This window comes from Rana temporaria, chromosome 1 (assembly GCF_905171775.1).
Source record: "Rana temporaria chromosome 1, aRanTem1.1, whole genome shotgun sequence".
Taxonomy (NCBI): domain Eukaryota; kingdom Metazoa; phylum Chordata; class Amphibia; order Anura; family Ranidae; genus Rana; species Rana temporaria.
In genome coordinates this window covers 239723040-239741641 of record NC_053489.1, presented here as the reverse complement: position 1 = coordinate 239741641, position 18602 = coordinate 239723040, and the positions used below count along the sequence as shown (strand labels likewise).

Below are 18602 nucleotides of genomic sequence, written 5' to 3'. Positions count from 1 at the left end.
TATTATTTTTTTTTTTACTAGTAATGGCGGCGATCTGCAATTTTTTTATTGGGACTGCGACATTATGGCGGACACATCGGACACATTTTTGGCGCCATTCACATTTATACAGCGATCAGTGCTATAAATATGCACTAATTACTGTATAAATGTGACTGGCATTGAAGGGGTTAACACTAGGGGGCGAGGAAGGGGTTAAATGTGTTCCTGTATTGTGTTCTAACTGTGTGTGGAGGGGGGTGACTGGGGGAGGTGACCGATCTGTGTCCCTATGTACAAGGGAGACAGATCGATCTCCTCTCTCCCCTGACAGGACGTGGAGCTCTGTGTTTACACACAGAGCTCCACGTCCCTGCTCTGTCATTACCGATCGCGGGTACCTGGCGGACATCGCGACCACCAGGCACGCGCATCGGCATCTCGGGGACGCGCTGGGCGCGCGCGCGCCCCCCAGTGGCCGGAGGAATCCGGGACGTCAATAGACGTCCTGTTGGATTTTCAGAGCCACCGTGAAGACATAATTTTACAATGACTTGGGGCTCAAGTGGTTAAAGGGCTTGTAAAGGTTTGTTTTTTAATTTTCCAAATAGGTTCCTTTAAGCTAGTGCATTGTTGGTTCACTTACCTTTTCTTTCGATTTCCAATCTTAATGTTTGTTCTCTTTGTCTGAATTTCTCACTTCCTGTTCCTCCTCAGTAAGCTGTTCTGGCTGACTAACCCCCAGCCAGAACAGCTCGGATGATGTGGGCAAGCTTACTGAGGAAAACAGGAAGTGAGAAATTCATATGTAGCACTACCCCCGCAGGAGCTGCTGGCTTAGATTTGGGCCTGTCCTTACCTTACTGTTCCATACGTTCGTTTCAGGGGTTGTCCTTGAAGAGTTGTCCATAAGAATGTACGCACCAACACGAAGTCTCTTTCAAGGGTTTTATTAAACAAAGTTCTCCAACAGAGGGGTAGAGGGACAGGGAAAGACTCAGGTACTTTTGCTTTGCGGATCACGGGTACCACTTAGATCCAGAGGATTAACTCGGCTCCACACTGGATTTCAGTAACCACCAGATAGGCCTACTCTCACTGGCCTAGCAGCTGGTGCGAAGCTTGACAAAGTCTCTGCCACAGACTTGACAAGTGTCGTCAGGCCATCCCACGATCTTCTGCCACAAGATCGTGTAACCAACTGCACACTTGGTATAGTTCCAGCAAAAGTTACACAACTCACGGTGCCAAGAATCTTTCAGCCAGACCGGCAGCACAGTGAGGTAATTCCGCCAGGTTACGTCCATCAATTGAATCCCACTAGTTTAGCTTCCTTCCATAGATAAGGTAGCAAAGGACTATCCCTGGATAAGTAGGCCCTAGAAACTCCTGGGCCCACTCTCAGTTGCTAGGCCTCGGGCCACATCCCTAAAGCCAGGAGGGCCATCAGGTCGGAATCGAAAGACGAACCCTGCTAAACGGCGTCTGTCACTTAAGTACCCCTCCCCAGAATGCACAGCGGGTTGACCACGCTCCCTGAGCCACTTCTGAGAGAGAGATACCCAATACATCCAGCCTGTTGCCTTTCCAACCGTGACCTGCGGTGACAGCGACACCTACCGTCAGGGGGGAAACTTGTGCAACCCAGCTAAACTGAACAGAACCAACAATTTAGAATAATTATTCTGAGCCAAATCTACTGCTCAGACAACTATAATTTAACACATAGCACCCACTCAATGGGAGCAGGGCGCTACACACTCCACCCACAGCAAAAAGACAATGTCCTTAATCAACGAGAATTATCATTTTTTGACTCTCAATCCTGAGAGTCAGTACCTGAGTCCCTAAAAACTTGGATGGGGGTAGGGAAAGGTAAACAATACAAGAAAATATAATTTGACATACATATACAATAACATCACATCAATATACCTCACAGCATTCCTATCTCTGTATCTAACTCACCCATTCTCCGGTGGCTTGACAGAAGATCCAAATTTACCTGGGAAAAAAAAAACACACAAAACAGACATAGGCAACAATATAACACCCAGTTGCGGCCCGTCCATAGGGGGCACCCGGGCGCCGCCCAAGTCAGTAAAAAAAAAATAATAAAAAAAAAAAAAAATTTTTTTTATTTAAACATGTCCCTTTAAAAAAATATATATATAAAAAAAAAGGTCCTTATGTGCACTGTGTCCGGGTGCTGGGCACCGGACGCAGTGCAGTATGAGTAGCGACACGTCTGTGCGAGATTGCAGAAGAGGCGCTACATTGGCAGCCAAAAAATGGCTTTGTGGCGTAGCCCATCGCGCAACAGCTTCCAGCGCGATTGGCTGTATTGTGGCCGGGCAGGTGCACTGCACACAGTATATTACTGTGCTAGTGCCGACGTCAGGAAGTGACGTGGGCACTCTGCAGCTCAGAGGGACGCACCCCCTGTGAGCCGAGCATCAAGGTAAAGGTAAAGAAGCCTTACATGCATTCCCCTCAACAACAAAGATAGTAGAGGCAGCAACAGCAGCAGCAGCGTCCACACTACCCCTCCTTAATGTTCGGCTAAAATAGTGGCCGTTTGTGCAGTATGTCCGCAGTCTCTGATAATCTCATGCCCATTTAGAGTCCTTCATTACTAACAGTGTAATTTTTTAGTTTGTTTGCGCCGATCTGTAAGGCTGCACTATATACCATGATTTGTGATGCTGGGGCTATATACTCTGTGCTGTGATGCTGAGCTGTATACTCCTGACACTATGAGTGGAAGCAAGTGGAATACAGGGGACGGAATGGGTGGATTCTATAAGAGGTGTGGCTTATGAGAAGTGGGAGGGACCAAACATGGAGGGGTGGGGTCTTGCTCCCCACCATCCTAAAACTTCACCAGCCGCCACTGATAACACCTGCATGTACAAGGAGAAGCAGAGCCTCACTTCCGAGAAAATGAGCCTCTCTTTCTTTCTTTTTTTTTAGATCCCACCATCTCAAAAATCCCACTTGCGGCGCTGCAGTCACCAGCAAGTCCAAGCGGACAAAGTTCTAATTTTTTTTTTTTTTTTTTTTTTTTTTTACATACTTCATTTTATTGGAAGGTTAAAAAAAAAAAAAAAGAAGAATTCAAAAACCAATATTTCCCATAAGAATCTATACTGGAGACAGAACATTTCAAGTACATAGCTATTTTGTAGGTAGTCAGGGGGAAGTTGGTCTCATTTATTAAACTAGTACACTTACACATAAAATATGATAAAAGACTCTAGCCCTTCAAGCTCTGTCCAAAACTTAAAAAAGTTTTGGTTGTAGTTGAGCTTTAAGCAGCTACAACATGAAATCCAGAATGCTAAAAAGCATACAGAAAACATGGAGAAAAACTAACATGGCACACAGCAAGGTGTACATCTACTGAGTTCCAGTGTCCATCTGCGCATCTTGAGATTGTTCAGCCAGTTTCTCATCATTTTCTAGGGTTTGCTGGAGCTCATGAATGGTGCTGAGGAGGACGTGGAACTGTTTTCGTCTTAACTCCAGCTTGTCTTCAACATTCTCCTTGGTGTGAGACAGCTGCTTCAGCTTCTTGTCCAATGCTTCTAGTTGCTTTAATGTCTCATGGCGATCTGGATGATTCTGTATCACTTTGGCTAACGCATCATACTCTTGGCGATTCTTTCGGATCTGCTTGGCCTGTAAAATCTGTTTCTTGCATTCAGCTATTTTCTCATGTGCTGCTGCAATACTGCTCTCAATGTCACTGTAGATCGTCTCATAGTTCTCCATTTCTCGCAGGTTCATGTCATGTACAAGGAGAGTTTTTCCCATAGAGAATGAACACTGAGGCCCTATACACACGACCGGGTTTCTCGGCAGAATTCAGCCAGAAACTCGGTCGGAGCTGGATTCTGCCGAGAAACTCGGTCGTGTGTACACTTTTCAGCGAGGAAGCCCACGAGGAACTCGTCGGGCCGAAAAGAGAACATGTTCTCTATTTCCTCGTTGTTCAATGAGGAAAGTCGGCCCGCCGAAATCCTCGGCGGCTTCCACACTGAACTCGACGAGGAACTCGATGTGTTTGGCACGTCGAGTTCCTCGGACGTGTGTACGGGGCCTGAGATAAACTGCTAAGCATCCGCTGGTACTGGGTGTACCCATCCTCCTGAGATCCAGAGTTACACCATTTTATAAAACTTTTCACCAACAGGTTGATTCTTCGGTCATCACCAGCGCCATCCCCATCAATTAAAAGAAGTTTACGAATAACTTCATCGTCGGTGACGGCTCCCATGTCGGCGGGTAGTGAGGTCAGACTCCCACAATGCAGCATCCGGGAACAAGTATGGAGGCCGCGCACACCGGGCCGGGCTCTCTATAGGTAAAGTTCTATTTTTTTTTTCTTATGCCGCGTACACACAACCGTTTTTAATGTCCTAGGAAAAACGAAGTTTTCTCGACGTGATTCTTGTCAAGCCTGCCTTGCATACACACGATCATGAAAAAAAAAAATGCTTGAGCAAAGCGCAGTGACGTACAACGGCACTATAAAGGAGAAGTTCCATTCGGATGGCACCACCCTTTGGGCTGCTTTTGCTAATTTTGTGTTGGTGAGAGACGATTCGTGCTTCTCAGTCTGTGCTTTTCAGTCTGTTACAGCGTGACTAATGTGCTATCTCCATCTCCATTACAAACGCTAGTTTTACCAAAACAAGTGCTCTCGTCTCATAACTTGCTTTTGAGCATGCGTGTTTGAAAAACGACAACGTGAAAAACTAGAGCATGTTCTAAATTTTTAATGCCCATTTTTCACGTTGAGAAAAATGCTCTGGAGCCTACACTCGTTTTTAATGACCATTTTAAAAAATTGCATTTTTCACATCATGAAAAACGGTCGTGTGTACACGGCCTAAGTGCTGAACACGGATAGGGGATCTTGACTCCGACGTCTTCCGGTACCCTAGCACTAACTAGCTATATATCCCACAGTCCTTCCGAAAAGAGAGAAAAACCTTCTTGAGTGAGTGAGTGAGAAACTTATATAGCGCAACACATGCGAACTGAATCGCCTCTGGGCGATTGGTATCCATTCCCTGGGCCCTCAGAAGAGATGGGTCTTGATCTTTCTCCTAAAGGCCAGGTGGTTTACCTCCAATCGGATGGTGGTTGGTAGAGCGTTCCATAGTCTGGGACCTTGGACCGCAAATCTTCGTTCTCCTTTGGATTTGTATCTGGCTTTGGGTATCTGGAGTAGATTTTGGTTGGTGGATCGCAGAATGGGATTGGTGTTGTGAGCTTTTAGTTTCTCGCATAGATATTGGGGGGCATTTCCCAGAATACACTTATGCGTTAGACAGAGTGCTTTGAAAGTGATTCTGTCTTTTACGGGCAACCAATGAAGGGATCTCAACGAAGGTGAGATTCATTCCCATGGTTTTTTCCCAGTCACAAGTCGAGCGACCGTATTTTGAACGACTTGCAGACGAGTGATTTGGTATTTTGGGAGTCCAAGATAGGAGACATTTGCATAGTCAAGTCTGGAGTTGATAAGTGTCCCCACCACGACTGCTATGTCTTTTTTTTGGGATAAAAGGAGTGAGTCTGCATAGAAGGCGCAGCAGATGGTGCGATCCGCTGACTACTGACCCTATTTGTGCATCCATTGTCATGTAGGTGTCGAAGACGACTCCGAGACTTTTGACTTTGGTGCTGGGGGTGATGAATTGACCCAGAATGGGCAGGGGCCATGTTGTTGCAGGATGAATCTTCCGATTGGCCTGAAACAGGAGAAGTTCTGTTTTTGAGCCATTGAGTTTAAGGTTACTCTTTGTCATCCACTTTTCTATTAAAGTAAGGCATTTCTCTAGTCCGAGATAATGATCCTTTTTGTTGCAGATGCGAAAATATAGTTGTGTGTCATCTGCATAAGAGTGGTAAAGTAACTTCTGGTTGCTGATGATTTCAAAAAGAGGGCAGAGATAGACATTGAAAAGAACAGGCGACAGAGGGGATCCCTGGGGGACTCCGCCTGACACCGTGCGTTTTTCAGAAGTGAAAGGGCCCAATTTCACTATTTGTGATCGGTTTTCCAAGAAGGATGAGAACCACGATAAATCACATTCCGCAACTCAGGCTACTTCGACTAGCTGTGTCAGCAATAATTTGTGGTCTACTGTATCAAAAGCTGCGCTTAGGTCCAGCAGTACTAGAAGACAAGATTCTCCTTCGTCTGCAGCCTCTAGAGCGTCATCCCATATTTTGAGCAGTGCTGTTTCTGTCCCATGACCCGGACGGAAACCGGACTGGAATGGGTCAAGTAATTTATGGGTGTCTAAGTGATATTGTAGCTGTTGTACAACTTCTTTCTCCATTACCTTGGAGAAGACATTCAGGCCTGTTATGGGGCGACGGTGGTTAGGGTCTTTGGGGTCGAGGGTGGGTTTTCTTCTCCTGGCAAGTGGGAAAAAAAACAAAAAACTCCAGACAGTCACCGTAACTCTTCACCAGTAAAATCTGGTGTCTGGTAAAGTCAGGCTTTTCCCTTGTTTGTCCAGAGTGGTGATAAAGTATACCACATTGTCTTTTCCTGGTCGGTAAATGACCACTTTATCCACATGAATATGCCTGCCATAGCTCCAGTGTAGCAGACATCCCTTAAACCGATCATCCATGACACGGGAATGGCCTATTTTTTGGAATGGTTTAGGCACTGAAAGATAGTCCCAAACAGCCTCGCTGTACCACTGCTCCCTGCGAGACCCAAACTCTTGCATAATTTCCCTGGGAACATAGGGGAACTCCAGTCCATATTCTGTGGCCACCCGCTTATTCAATAATCTCTGTGACCGAGCAAACCTTGGTAGAGACCTGGTACTCCCAGATCCAGGGGGTACACATGAGTTTGTAGACTTGTGCACCATAGCATTGGCGGAAAACTTTCCTGAGCCCAGCGAACTGATACTGCGGGCCAGGACCTCATCGGCAACAAGTGGGTTTTCCACCCTGGGCGTTGTCTCCCCCCCCCCCCCCCGAGTCCATAGCTGTGTACTCAGAGAAAGTAAAAGCCGATACGACATCATCGCTGTTTGCCCATAACAGTTCTTGCGACAAAGTTTCAAATAAATCGTCATCCCCGGAGATGTCTGACAAGGATTCTATCCCCGAATCTCCTAATTCCTCTGCCGGTAAATAGTTATATACAGTCCCAGACAAATCCCCCTTGGCACTCTCACCCGTTACTGTCGTGAACCTCTCGAAGATCTGACTTTTCTTCGGGTCCGGTTCTGGCAGTCCTTGGGGTAGGCCTTGACCACGGCCGCGGGAGGCCTTCGCATATCCCACCTTCTTTTGAGCAGGTGCAGCGAAGGTAGCTATGGTGGAAGTAACAGCAGTGGCGGTGTCCACTGGTGACCTGCTCACAACGGTAGCAGCAACATCCCCCTCGAGATTACTCACAGCAGCAGATGTGGCGGGCATTAGCCTGGCAACTTGATCGAAGGCAGCAGCTCCTTCCGTTGCATTGCCCGTGACCCAATCCACCCTGTAGGCACGAGGCGGCATGGTGGGTTGCTCCACAGCAAACAGGTACTGCCCGCAGTGTAGGCATCGAACAAATGGACGAGGATGCATGACCAGTCCTTTGCACCTGTTGCACAGCATACCCAGCGCTTCCACATCAACGATCTTATAGAGCACAAACTGCCCATGCGGTTTCAGCTGAATGCCCGTGTCCATCAGCATGGTTCCCGGCATCAAGGTACTTGTAGCGGTACCCACAGGAAACATCCTGGGCCCAATAGCAGACTGAAGCAATAGCACTGAAGACATAGCAGGGTTCTGATTTTCTGAGTGCTGGACACACGTGTGATGTCTTATGAGGCAAGTAGGCGGGAACTCCTCCCACTTGCTCCCTTAAGCACGTAGCTTGCGGACTTTTCTTTTTCCAGCCTGTTGCCTTTCCAACCATGACCTGTGGTGACAGCGACACCTACCGTCAGGGGGAAACTTGTGCAACCCAGCTGAACGGAACAGAACCAACAATTTGGAATAATTATTCTGAGCCAAAACTTCTGCTCAGACAACTATAAATTAACACATAGCACCCACTCAATGGGAGCAGGGCGCTACACAGACAAAGAAAAAAAAAACATTTAGACGGGAAATCAAAGGAAAAGGTAAGTGAACCAACAATGCACTAGCTTAAAGGAACCTATTTAGAAAATAAAAAAACAAACCTTTACAACCCCTTTAATCTCAGGGCTGGTAACTCATTTCGCAGTGTCGGTCAACTCTGAGGAATTTTATAAGAGTTCTGGGCCTGATCATATTCTTACAGCGCACCCTCTAATTGTCCGTACACCCGAACTGAAAGTTGAACAAAAAATACCGCTTTCGAGGTGATCGTACGATAATCGGATCGTTAGTACAGAGCTTTTGAGAACCGATCACGACAGTTCATCCGATATTATTAGATCCGACAAGCACGAAAATTTCCCTCGTACGATACCAGTTCGTCGAATTTTCATTTAATCGGCACAATTGTCGTCCGAAAATACAATACAAATACACTAACACACATGACATCACTTCCTATTTTTTTTTTCTGACGTACGAGAATTTTTGTGACTTTAGTAACCTATTAAAGGGGTTGTAAAGGATTTTTTTTCCCCCTAAATAGCTTCCTTTACCTTAGTGCAGTCCTCCTTCACTTATCTCATCCTTCAATTTTGCTTTCAAATGTCCTTATTTCTTATGAGAAATCCTCCCTTCCTGTTCTTCTGTCTGTAACTCACCACCGTAATGCAAGGCTTTCTTTCTGGTGTGGGGAGGGGGCGAGCAGGAGTGTCAGGACGCTCACTAACACACCACTCCTTTCTCTATCTGCAAAGTAGAGAGTGTCCTGACTTGCCTGCTCGCCCCCTCCTCCCTCAAGAGGCTTTCTCCACACCAGGAAGAAAGCCTTGCATTACGGTGGTGAGTTACAGACAGAAGAACAGGAAGTGAGCATTTCTCAGAAGAAATAAGGACATTTAAAAGCAAAATTGAAGGATGAGGTAAGTGAAGGAAGACTGCACTAAGGTAAAGGAAGCTATTTAGGGAAAACAAGTTGGACGATCTGTCGTGCAATTTTCTGATCTTGTGTACGGGGCGTAAGGAGCCGCAAGTGAACTGGGATCCCCCACGTTGCACAGCCAGGCACGCCAAATTTTCAGAGAGTCAGAGAACAGTCTGTGACTTTGTTTTTTCTTATTGTTTATAGACGGTAATATTTTATAGGGATAGGAGGTCCTAGGTCCTATTTGACTTCAACAACAACTTCAGGGACAGTCCTATATACAGTCTCTATATAAAGCTCATCTTCATCTTCTAGCAATCACTTGCTTGCAGAATCCAGCTTGAACACTGTGAATACCTGACAGTCACTCAGCTGAAAGCAATTGCCCAATACAGGCAGCAACCCAAGGCCCCTTAGGTGTGTAGCGGAATTTACTGTGTCCAGCTTGTATCACTCCTGTAGCTACTGATCCCAGCACCACGTCTTCAGGCACTGCCAACCCACCTGGCTGCAGCTGCTCCTGTTACTAGCCCTCCAGGTTAACTTCTCCCCACAGTCCTGCAGACTGACACATTTACCAGCCGACTAGGCTGACTCTCAGGAGATCTCCCAGATGTGCTGACCTACTCCTGCTGGCCTCTCTCCTTGCTACAGTGCTTTCAGGAAGGGTCTTCTCTGTGTGTTTTGACAGGATCCTTCCAGCACCTTTACCCCCAGACCCAAGGTCTCACCCGCCCCCCTCCAGACTAGGTCACTTTCAAGGGCCACCAACAGCCTTCTCAGCACTCCATCTCTATCTTCCACCCGATTTCCTCTCCTGGCATGACTCATGCCTATTTATGGGGTGGCCTGCCCCCTGCCAGCCCTTTACTGGGGATCAGCTCAGGCCCTTATAAATATTCCAAGCAGCTCCTTCTTACCTCCACCCACTATGTCTGGAACTTTCTCCAATGACCCAGAAAACAGGGGGAGGCACCAGAGAAGCAGCGGATGAGTTATCTAGCCCTGAGTCACTAAACCCTGACCAAGATTCATAGCTTAGGCTTTTTACCTACACTAACAACAAACCTATCTACATCTAGCACACTACAGGGGCCACTGGAGGAGAAGAAGGAGAGGACAGACACGCTGGAATGACACCCCCTCCCCTCCCAAATGTGTGGCACCCGTGGTGAACTGACGGACGCCCTCCCTTCCCGCACACCCACACTGCTTACCACAGCTCGAGTCCTGCAGGATGCGGCTTCTAATGGGAACGACGTTTCGTCTGTGGAAAAAAAGTACAGAAACGTTGTTCCCACACGTTTACGCAGGACTCAAGCCCTACATATACAGCCAAAAGAGATCTTGATGTGAGCCGTTTTACCTGATGTCTAATGTTGAGGATTAGGGTAGACCTGTGTCACATGCGTACATTACCACTCTATAACTTGAGGGTCCAACCCCTCTGGTAAGGAGACTTGATGGAAACACTGTTGTTGTGTGTATAATTCTTCACACTGAAGCTGATGCAAGGCTTTCATCTGTTCTCTTCATCATCTACTATATGGACTTTATATGTCATATATTATATCAGCTGCATATTGATATTTTAATCCTTGTATTTGCAATCAAAAAATGTGATGCTGGTTGCTGTTTTATGAATTCTACTATAGGCAGCATGGACAATTTGTGGTTTTATGATTTTGATTGCCTTTGTTATTCATTTTTACAATTTCTGTCTTGCAGGTGATACAGAGGATTACCAAACACTAGAGAGGCCATAGACTTTATTTGAAATGCTAAAACTGGTGCTGGGGACATTCCCAGCATTAGGATGCTGTTTATTGATGCTTCTGATAGGGTTTGGGAATTTAATGATGTCATGCAAAGATCTTGAACTGCACCTTGAAACCATACAGGAAATTTGGGACGGTGAGTTTTTTTTTATAGTGTATTAAACAGAACTATAGTGCATTGAAAGTATTTATACCGTTGAAATTTTCCATATTTTGTCAGGTTATAACCAAAAACATACATGTATTTTATTGGGATTTTATGTGATAGACCAACACAAGGTAGCACATAATTATCAAGTGGGAGGAAAATTATAAATGTTTTTTTTTTTTTTTACAAATAAATTCCTGAATAGTGTGGCGTGCATTTGTATTCTTTATTTGTATTCAGTGTAGAGGCGCTGGGGGGGACAGGTGCAGCGACCGATGCTGCATCCACCTAGGTAAGTATTAACCACTTAACCCCCGGACCATATTGCTGGTCAAAGACCAGAGCACTTTTTGCGATTCGGCACTGCGTTGCTTCAACTTACAAATTGTGCGGTCGTGCGACGTGGCTCCCAAACAAAATTGGCGTCCTTTTTTCCCCACAAATAGAGCTTTCTTTTGGTGGTATTTGATCACCTCTGCGGTTTTTATTTTTTGTGCTATAAACAAAAATAGAGCGACAATTTTGAAAAAAAATAATATTTTTTACTTTTTGCTATAATAAATACCCCCAAAAAATATATAAAAAAACATTTTTTTCCTCAGTTTAGGTCAATACGTAGTCTTCTACATATTTTTCGTAAAAATAAAAAAATAAATCGCAATAAGCGTTTATTGATTGGTTTGCGCAAAAGTTATAGCGTTTACAAAATAGGGGGTATTTTTATGGCATTTTTATTAATATTTTTTTTTACTAGTAATGGCGGCGATCAGCGACTTTGTTTCGGTACCGCGACATTATGGCGGACACTTCGGACACTTTTGACACATTTTTGGAACCATTGGCCTTTTTATAGCAATCAGTGCTAAAAAAAATGCATTGGATTACTATAAAAATGCCACTGGCAGTGAAGGGTTAAGTATGTTCCCTGGGTGTGTTCTAACTGTAGGGGGGGGGTGGACTGACATGGGGAAATGACTGATCAGCATTTCTCCCCCTGACAGGACCGGGAGCTGTGTGTTTACACACACACACAGCTCCCGGTCCTCGCTCTGTAACGAGCGGTCGCGTGTGACCGGCGGCGCTCGCGCACGGGAGTCGGGGGCGCCTCCGGTGCCGCGCACGCGCCCCTAGTGACCTGCGTGAGAGCCGACGTATAGCTACAGGCTCTCGCGCAGGGGAGCCGACCTGCTGCCGTAAAACTACGGCGGCTGGTCGGCAACTAGTTAATCAGGAAAACCTTTTTTTTTCTTTACTTCTCTTATAAATTAGGAATGCATACTTGAATAGAATTTTTTTTAACCAGCGTTTAGTGTCACTTTAAAGATGAAGCTCTCCATTTTCAAAAAAACGAATATAAGGGGAAAGCCATATCCCAGTGACGAGATGCTTTTGGTGGTCTCTACTCCTTGCTCCTCATATTCAGACAACGTAAGTCCTCCCCTTGATCTAAAACTCTCTCATGTTTAAACTCCACTAGCCACCATCAATAGTCCCTAATGTGATCTTCTGCAGTCAAATTATTTTAGCACATTCAGCTCACCCAATAACTTTTATGATCAATGTAAATGCCTCCTGTTTAGTATTGGTTATTGGGCCTGAGAAATGCCTGCACAGGCCCTTGGATTGGCCCCATTTATCTGCCAGACCATAGGCTCAGGCCTAGGTTGCCTAATCTGTCTCTCAACAGATATCCAGGAAAGATCAATCAAGCCACTTTATGTAATTTTGTACTGAATATTTATTATGGTTGTTTTTCTCTGCATGCATGATAAATGCAACTCATTTGATTACTTACACAGAATGCAGTAAATGTTTTGAATATCTCTGTATAAAAGAAAAAAACTCTGTTTTTGGACACAAAACTAGGTTAAAACATGTTGACCTAACAAATTGCGAACTAGAATGGGTATGATGACTAAAACACTTTTTTACATTCAGTATCTGACAACCCCCTTTTGAAACAAAATACAAAGGGTTGCAAAGCCATAGACAGCATCCATGTAAATATAACAAAAGGGTCACAGTTTGTTCAGCTATATCCAGGTTACTGTCATTTGCTATGCTTTAGAGCGGTTATCCTGCTAGTCTGTAAAGCTATTCTAGTAACACAGAGGCATATTTACAGAGAAATACATTCAAAGCTTTGGGGTCAGTTTTGCCTTGTGTGCATCATATAAAGACATTCATGGAAAGCTTTTAGATAATAAAACAATATGAAATGTAATGCAGTAACTGCTATAAGCCTTTAAGATTTTACCTTTGCAGCAGCCATAACAATGAGAAATCATTTGGGATGTTGTGCTTTGTGTTCTATGAATAGTTTTACTACTTTACTACTATGTTTTTCATACAGTCTTCTGTAGTTTTTCTTTAGATTACTGACATCTGATTTGTATTTTGTTTCAGGCCATCGTTTGCTAACACATGGGCTGTGTTCCATTAACACTCAGCTTCTGATAATATCTCTCCTCCTGTTCCCGCTCCTACACTGGCAATTAGAAAACCGCATTGGCACCCTGTATTTTCTATATCTCTCTTGTATGTGCACTTTGTGCAGTGCCACAATTTACATTTTGATTTCCTTGCTTCTGCCTCTTCCTGCTGCCCCAGCCTCTGGATACCTCGCTACCAATTTGTCCCTGCTGATAGCTCATAGCCCAGCTGTTCCATGGCGACGGGGCAAGCAGATGCTACCTTTATTGTGTTGCGGGATAACAATAGCTTTACAATACTTGTGGCCGCAATCTTCGTTTTTATACCACATCTGTGGAGTGATTAGTGGACTGGCCAGTATCCTTTTACCAGTTACTATGTATGCCGTTGTGATGATAATAGTCTATTGCACGATCAGCACCACTAGTAACATATCATTAGAAAGTTCAGGCCGGCAACTCAACAGCTTCTCCATAGAAAATATTTATTGAAGCATTACAGCAGTAACATCAGCAAAAAACTGACGCGTTTCGGCCAAAACACGTCAGTTTTGGATGATGTTACTGCTGTAATTCTTCAATAATTATTCTCTATGGAGAAGCTGTCGAGTTGCCGGCCTGTACTTTCTATGGATCATTTGTGAGTTTAATTAGCCAGGGCACCGACTACTCTACACACCAACTATACTATATAGCGGTAGAGCTTGGGTGAGTTTTCCTCTTGCTAACATATCATTAGGCTGGATTTCCACTGTCTTCTGTGTATGCAGCATGCATAGTAATGCACACGTGTAGGTGTTAATGAACCCATAGCGTTTCCCTTTGACTACACAATAAACTGCAATGTATAGATGTAAACCAGCCATATAGGAAAGAATGTGGGTTTTACTTGACATTTTTTCATGCAGCAAAGTGCAAGAGTTTTGTTGCATCAAAACAAACAAGTGTGAATAAGCCCTTAAGCCCCTGACTTTACTGAAGTGTCTGAAAGCAAGTTCAAATATGTGGTTAAAGCTTGACTACAGCAGAAACCATTTTTTTTTTTTTTTGGGGTTTCTGATCGATAGAGTTAAGAGAGTTTGTATTCTCTGTCAGGTTTCAAATGCTGTCTGTGTTCCTGTTGAGATTTTCCTCTCACTTCCCGGTTTTTCTGTCATCTTAAGAGGAAATCTCCCAAATTGTGACACAGACAGCAATAAAAAACTGACTAACTCTTGCTTGCCCTACCTAAAATGAAAAAAAATGTCTGCTGTTGATGGAACTGGTGCAGTGGTTCCAGAGCTGACAGCACGCCACCCATCCCCATCACTATCTAACCACTCTACTCTGTAGGAGATATATACGTAATGAGCAGTGGTTGACACCACTGGTCTTAGACACCAGGCACAGGCAGTCTCAATACAAGCAGAGGGAGGGGCAATTTATGCCTGCTTTATGGGAAGGAAGGCAGAACACCCACGGCCATTTGCTGCTTATGTCAGCCATAGATTATTCAAATCTCATCTGGTTCAGCAGGAACAGGCCGGGATTCAAACCATGTATGGACAGGGTGAATGTGACCAAGTTGATCAATCAACTTGGGTACAACTATACAACTAGCCTGCCAGATTCTAGATGTAATTATTGCTAGTGGCTATTGTAGCCGCTAGATATATTTACTGTGTTCTCTTGGCGGGGACGGCTCCCTGCTCCCCCTCGCCGGGAGAATACAATGACTCCACAGGAGGGATCGCTCTGTGAACACTGTGGTTGCAAGGAAAGAAATTTGCTCCGTTTAATGCTGCTGGAGTGGACAGAGTGGATGGTAGATGGAGTAGAAAGAGTGGATGGATTGGACGCTGAAGAGGACAGACTGGGGGGGGGGGGGGTGGAGTAGACAGAATGGATGGAAGCTTGAGCAGTAAGGATGAGCCGAACACCCCCTTGATCGATTCGCACCAGAACTTGCCGAACAGGCAAAAAATTAGTTAGAACACGCGAACACCGTTAAAGTCTATGGGACACGAACATGAAAAATCATAAGTGATCATTTTAAAGGCTTATATGCATGGTATTGTCATAAAAAGTGTTTAAGGACCCGGGTCCTGCCCCAGGGGACATGGTGCTTTGTGATCCAGACCCAAAGCATCCTTCCCATGTTGAGGGCATGTGGCCTGGTACGGTTCAGGAGGGAGGGCGCTCTCTCGTCCCCCCCTCTTTTCCTGTGGACTGCCAGGTTGCGTGCTCGGATAAGGGTCTGGTATGGATTTTTGGGGGGACCCTTACGCCATTTTATTTTCATTTTGGCACAGGGTTCGATTTTGAGGGAGACCCCTCCTGATATGGAATTTGGGGGGACCCCCACGCATTTTTTGAAAAACTTTTGGTTCAGGGTTCCCCTTAATACTCATACCAGACCCAAAGGGCCTGGTAATGAACTGGGGGGGGGGGGACCCATGCCGTTTTTTTTCCAATGAATTGTATCTGTATTGCCGGGACACGACAATTTATTACATTCGCGATCAGTTTTAAATTACCTTTTTCCTTTAGAAATTTCATTTTGCTGCAAGGACTGTTCTAAACACAGGAACAATGTGCAACTTTACAGGCATACTATAGACACCCCCCAGGTACGAAATTTAAAGGAATATTTTGCTTTTATTGTTTCACGTTAAACATAATTAAAATCACTGCTGCTGAAAAAAAACTGCCATTTTTAAAACTTTTCTTTGCATTGATACATGTCCCCTGGGGCAGGACCCTGGTCCCCAAACACTCTTTATGACAATAACTTGCATATAAGCCTGAGAGTGCTGGAGATGATAGAGTGAGGGCTGATAGAGTGGATGGAAGCTGAAGATAATAGAGTGAGTGAAATGGAGCAGACAAAATAGATGGAGGCTGGAGGAGACAGAATAGGGGAGATGGAGCAAAATCGATGTAAGATGGAGCAGACAGTGAATAGAAGTTGGAATGGGCAGAATAAGGCAGGTGGAACTTTCTTGTATTAAGAGAGGTTGAGCCCTGGTTCACACTGGGTACGATTTGGAACGATTTGAGATGCGATTTGACATGTCAAATCGCATCTCAAATCGGCGGCAATTGTCGGCAATGGCACTGTCCTAATCAGTGCGACGCCGCATCTGCGATTTCAAAAAGTAGTTCCTGTACTACTTTTTGCGATTTCGGGACGATTTACATTAAATTGCGGCCGAAATCGCTGCAAAATCGCGGAAAAATCGCAGCCGCGAAATCGCGGTAAAATCGTGCATTTTACCGCGATTTTGAATTTGCAGCAGTGTGAACCTAGGCATAGACTCCAGAGTCCAAATCATTAGTAAGACCTCATCTGGAATATGCGGTTTAGTTTTGGTCACCAGTTCACAAGGAGGATATCAGGGCAAGCTATGAGAAAAGACTAGCTGAGCGGAATTTATTCTCGCTTGAGAAGAGGAGATTAAGGGGGGATATGATCAACATGTTTAACCCCTTCAATACAGAGCTTTTATACCCACCTCCATAACGGGCCTATTCTGGCACTTCTCTACATGTACAAATCATCATTCTTTTGCTAGAAAATTACTCAGAACCCCCAAATGTTAAATATGTTTTTTTAGCAGACACCCTAGGGAATAAAATGGCGGTCATTGCAACTTTTTATCTTGCACGGTATTTGCACAATCATTTTTAAAACACCTTTTTTTTTGGAAAACAATTGTTTCATTAATTAAAAAAAACAAAACAGTAAATTTAGCCCAATTTTTTTGTAAAATATGAAAGATGATGTAAATAGATACTTAACATGTCACGCTTTAAAATTGCGCCAAACTTCGTTACTTAAAAATCTCCATAGGCGACCCTTTTACAGGTTACCAGTTTAGAGTTACAGAGGAGGTCTAGTGCTAGAATTGTTGCACATGCTCGAACGCACGCGGCGATACCTCACATACAGTATGTGGTTTGAACGGCGTTTACATACGTGGGCGGGACTTACGTGTGCATTCACTTCTGAGCGCGAGCTACTGGGGACAGGCGTTTAAAAAAAAGTATATATATTATTTTTAAATTTTTTTTTTTTTTGATCACTTTTATTCCTATTACAAGGAATGTAAACATCCCTTGTAATGGGAATAGTGTATGACAGGTCCTCTTTATGGAGAGATGTGGGGTCAATAAAACCCCACATCTCTCCTACAGGCTGGAAAGCATGAGATCGTGAAAAAATTCACAGATCTCATGCTTACTAGCCACAACCGCGGCTTTGTTTTTCTTCCGGGTACCCGGGCGTGACGTCTCCGGCGGGCGCTGGAATATGCTTCCCACCCGGCGCTGGATGATTCTTTCTCTGGGCCCCCGATGGCACGGGAGAGCCCGGAGAAGCACCGAAGGGCGGCGCGGGGGAGGGGGGACGGGGGAATTCACCGATCTCATGCTTACTAGCCGCGATCGCGGCTTTACTTCCGGGTACCCGGGCGTGACGTCATCACATCGCGCCCGGGCCTCCGACGGTCAGCCATCTCTATGCTTCCCATCCGGCGCTGGACGATTCTTTCTCCGGGCCCCTGATGGCACGGGAGAGCCCGGAGAAGCACCTCCCGCCGCCTATAAGAACGATCAAGCGGCGGAACCGCCGCTTTGATCGATCTTATGGTGCGCAGAATCAACGCCAGAAAACAATGATATGATGCCTCCAGCTGCAGGAATCATTCAGATATTTCCTAAAAAAGCCCAGGACGTCATATGAGGTCAACCCGGGATGGGAGATCCCCTCTGACGACGTCATATGACTATGGGCCGGTAATGAAGTGGTTAAATACATAAGTGGTCTATATAGTGAACTTGGTGATGAGTTATTCACTTTAACCACTTCAGCCCCGGACCATTTTTCTGGCCAAAGACCAGGCCACTTTTTGCGATTTGGTACTGCGTCGCTTTAACTGACAATTGCGCCGTCGTGCAACGTGGCTACCAAACAAAATTGACATCCTTTTTTCCTCACAAATAGAGCTTTCTTTTGATGGTATTTGATCAAATAAAAATAGAGCAACAATTTTGAAAAAAAAACAAATATTTTTAACTTTTTACTATAATAAATATCCCCAAAAAATAAATAAAAAAACATTTTTTTTCCTCAGTTTAGGCCGATACGTATTGTACATATTTTTGGTAAAAAAACAAAAACAAATCGCAATAAGCGTTTGATTGGTTTCCGTCTACAAAATAGGGGGTAGTTTTATGGCATTTTT

The 18602-nt window shown here is 44.8% G+C and overlaps 2 protein-coding genes across 3 annotated transcripts in view; one reads left to right on the top strand and one right to left on the bottom strand.

Moving 5' to 3' along the window:
* The window catches only part of RHBDD3 (rhomboid domain containing 3), a 35028-nt gene that overhangs the window by 2139 nt on the left and 14287 nt on the right, over positions 1–18602 (top strand). The window contains exons 1-3 of one of the 2 annotated variants that reach the window (XM_040351945.1): positions 4255–4345; positions 10748–10933; positions 13352–13735. In XM_040351945.1, coding sequence (XP_040207879.1) covers positions 10798–10933; positions 13352–13735 — 520 coding nt within the window. In that variant the 5' untranslated portion in view covers positions 4255–4345; positions 10748–10797. Of the gene's footprint in view, positions 1–4254; positions 4346–10747; positions 10934–13351; positions 13736–18602 lie in introns of those variants that run through there. The other variant, XM_040351944.1, reaches the window with a different exon arrangement.
* On the bottom strand, positions 3069–4306 carry LOC120939290 (THO complex subunit 7 homolog). The gene is made up of 2 exons (XM_040351946.1): positions 4082–4306; positions 3069–3807 (listed from the first exon to the last, which is right to left on the bottom strand). The coding sequence occupies exons 1-2, from the start codon at positions 4295–4297 to the stop codon at positions 3379–3381; spliced, it is 645 nt and encodes a 214-aa protein (XP_040207880.1). The 5' UTR covers positions 4298–4306; the 3' UTR covers positions 3069–3378.

Coding starts and splice junctions, on each gene's coding strand:
- LOC120939290 (XM_040351946.1), bottom strand. CDS start 4,297: ATGCTGCATTGTGGGAGTCTGACCTCACTACCCGCCGACATGGGAGCC. Junction 3,808..4,081: donor TGCTTAGCAGTTTATCTCAG/GCCCCGTACACA, acceptor ATAGGGCCTCAG/TGTTCATTCTCTATGGGAAA.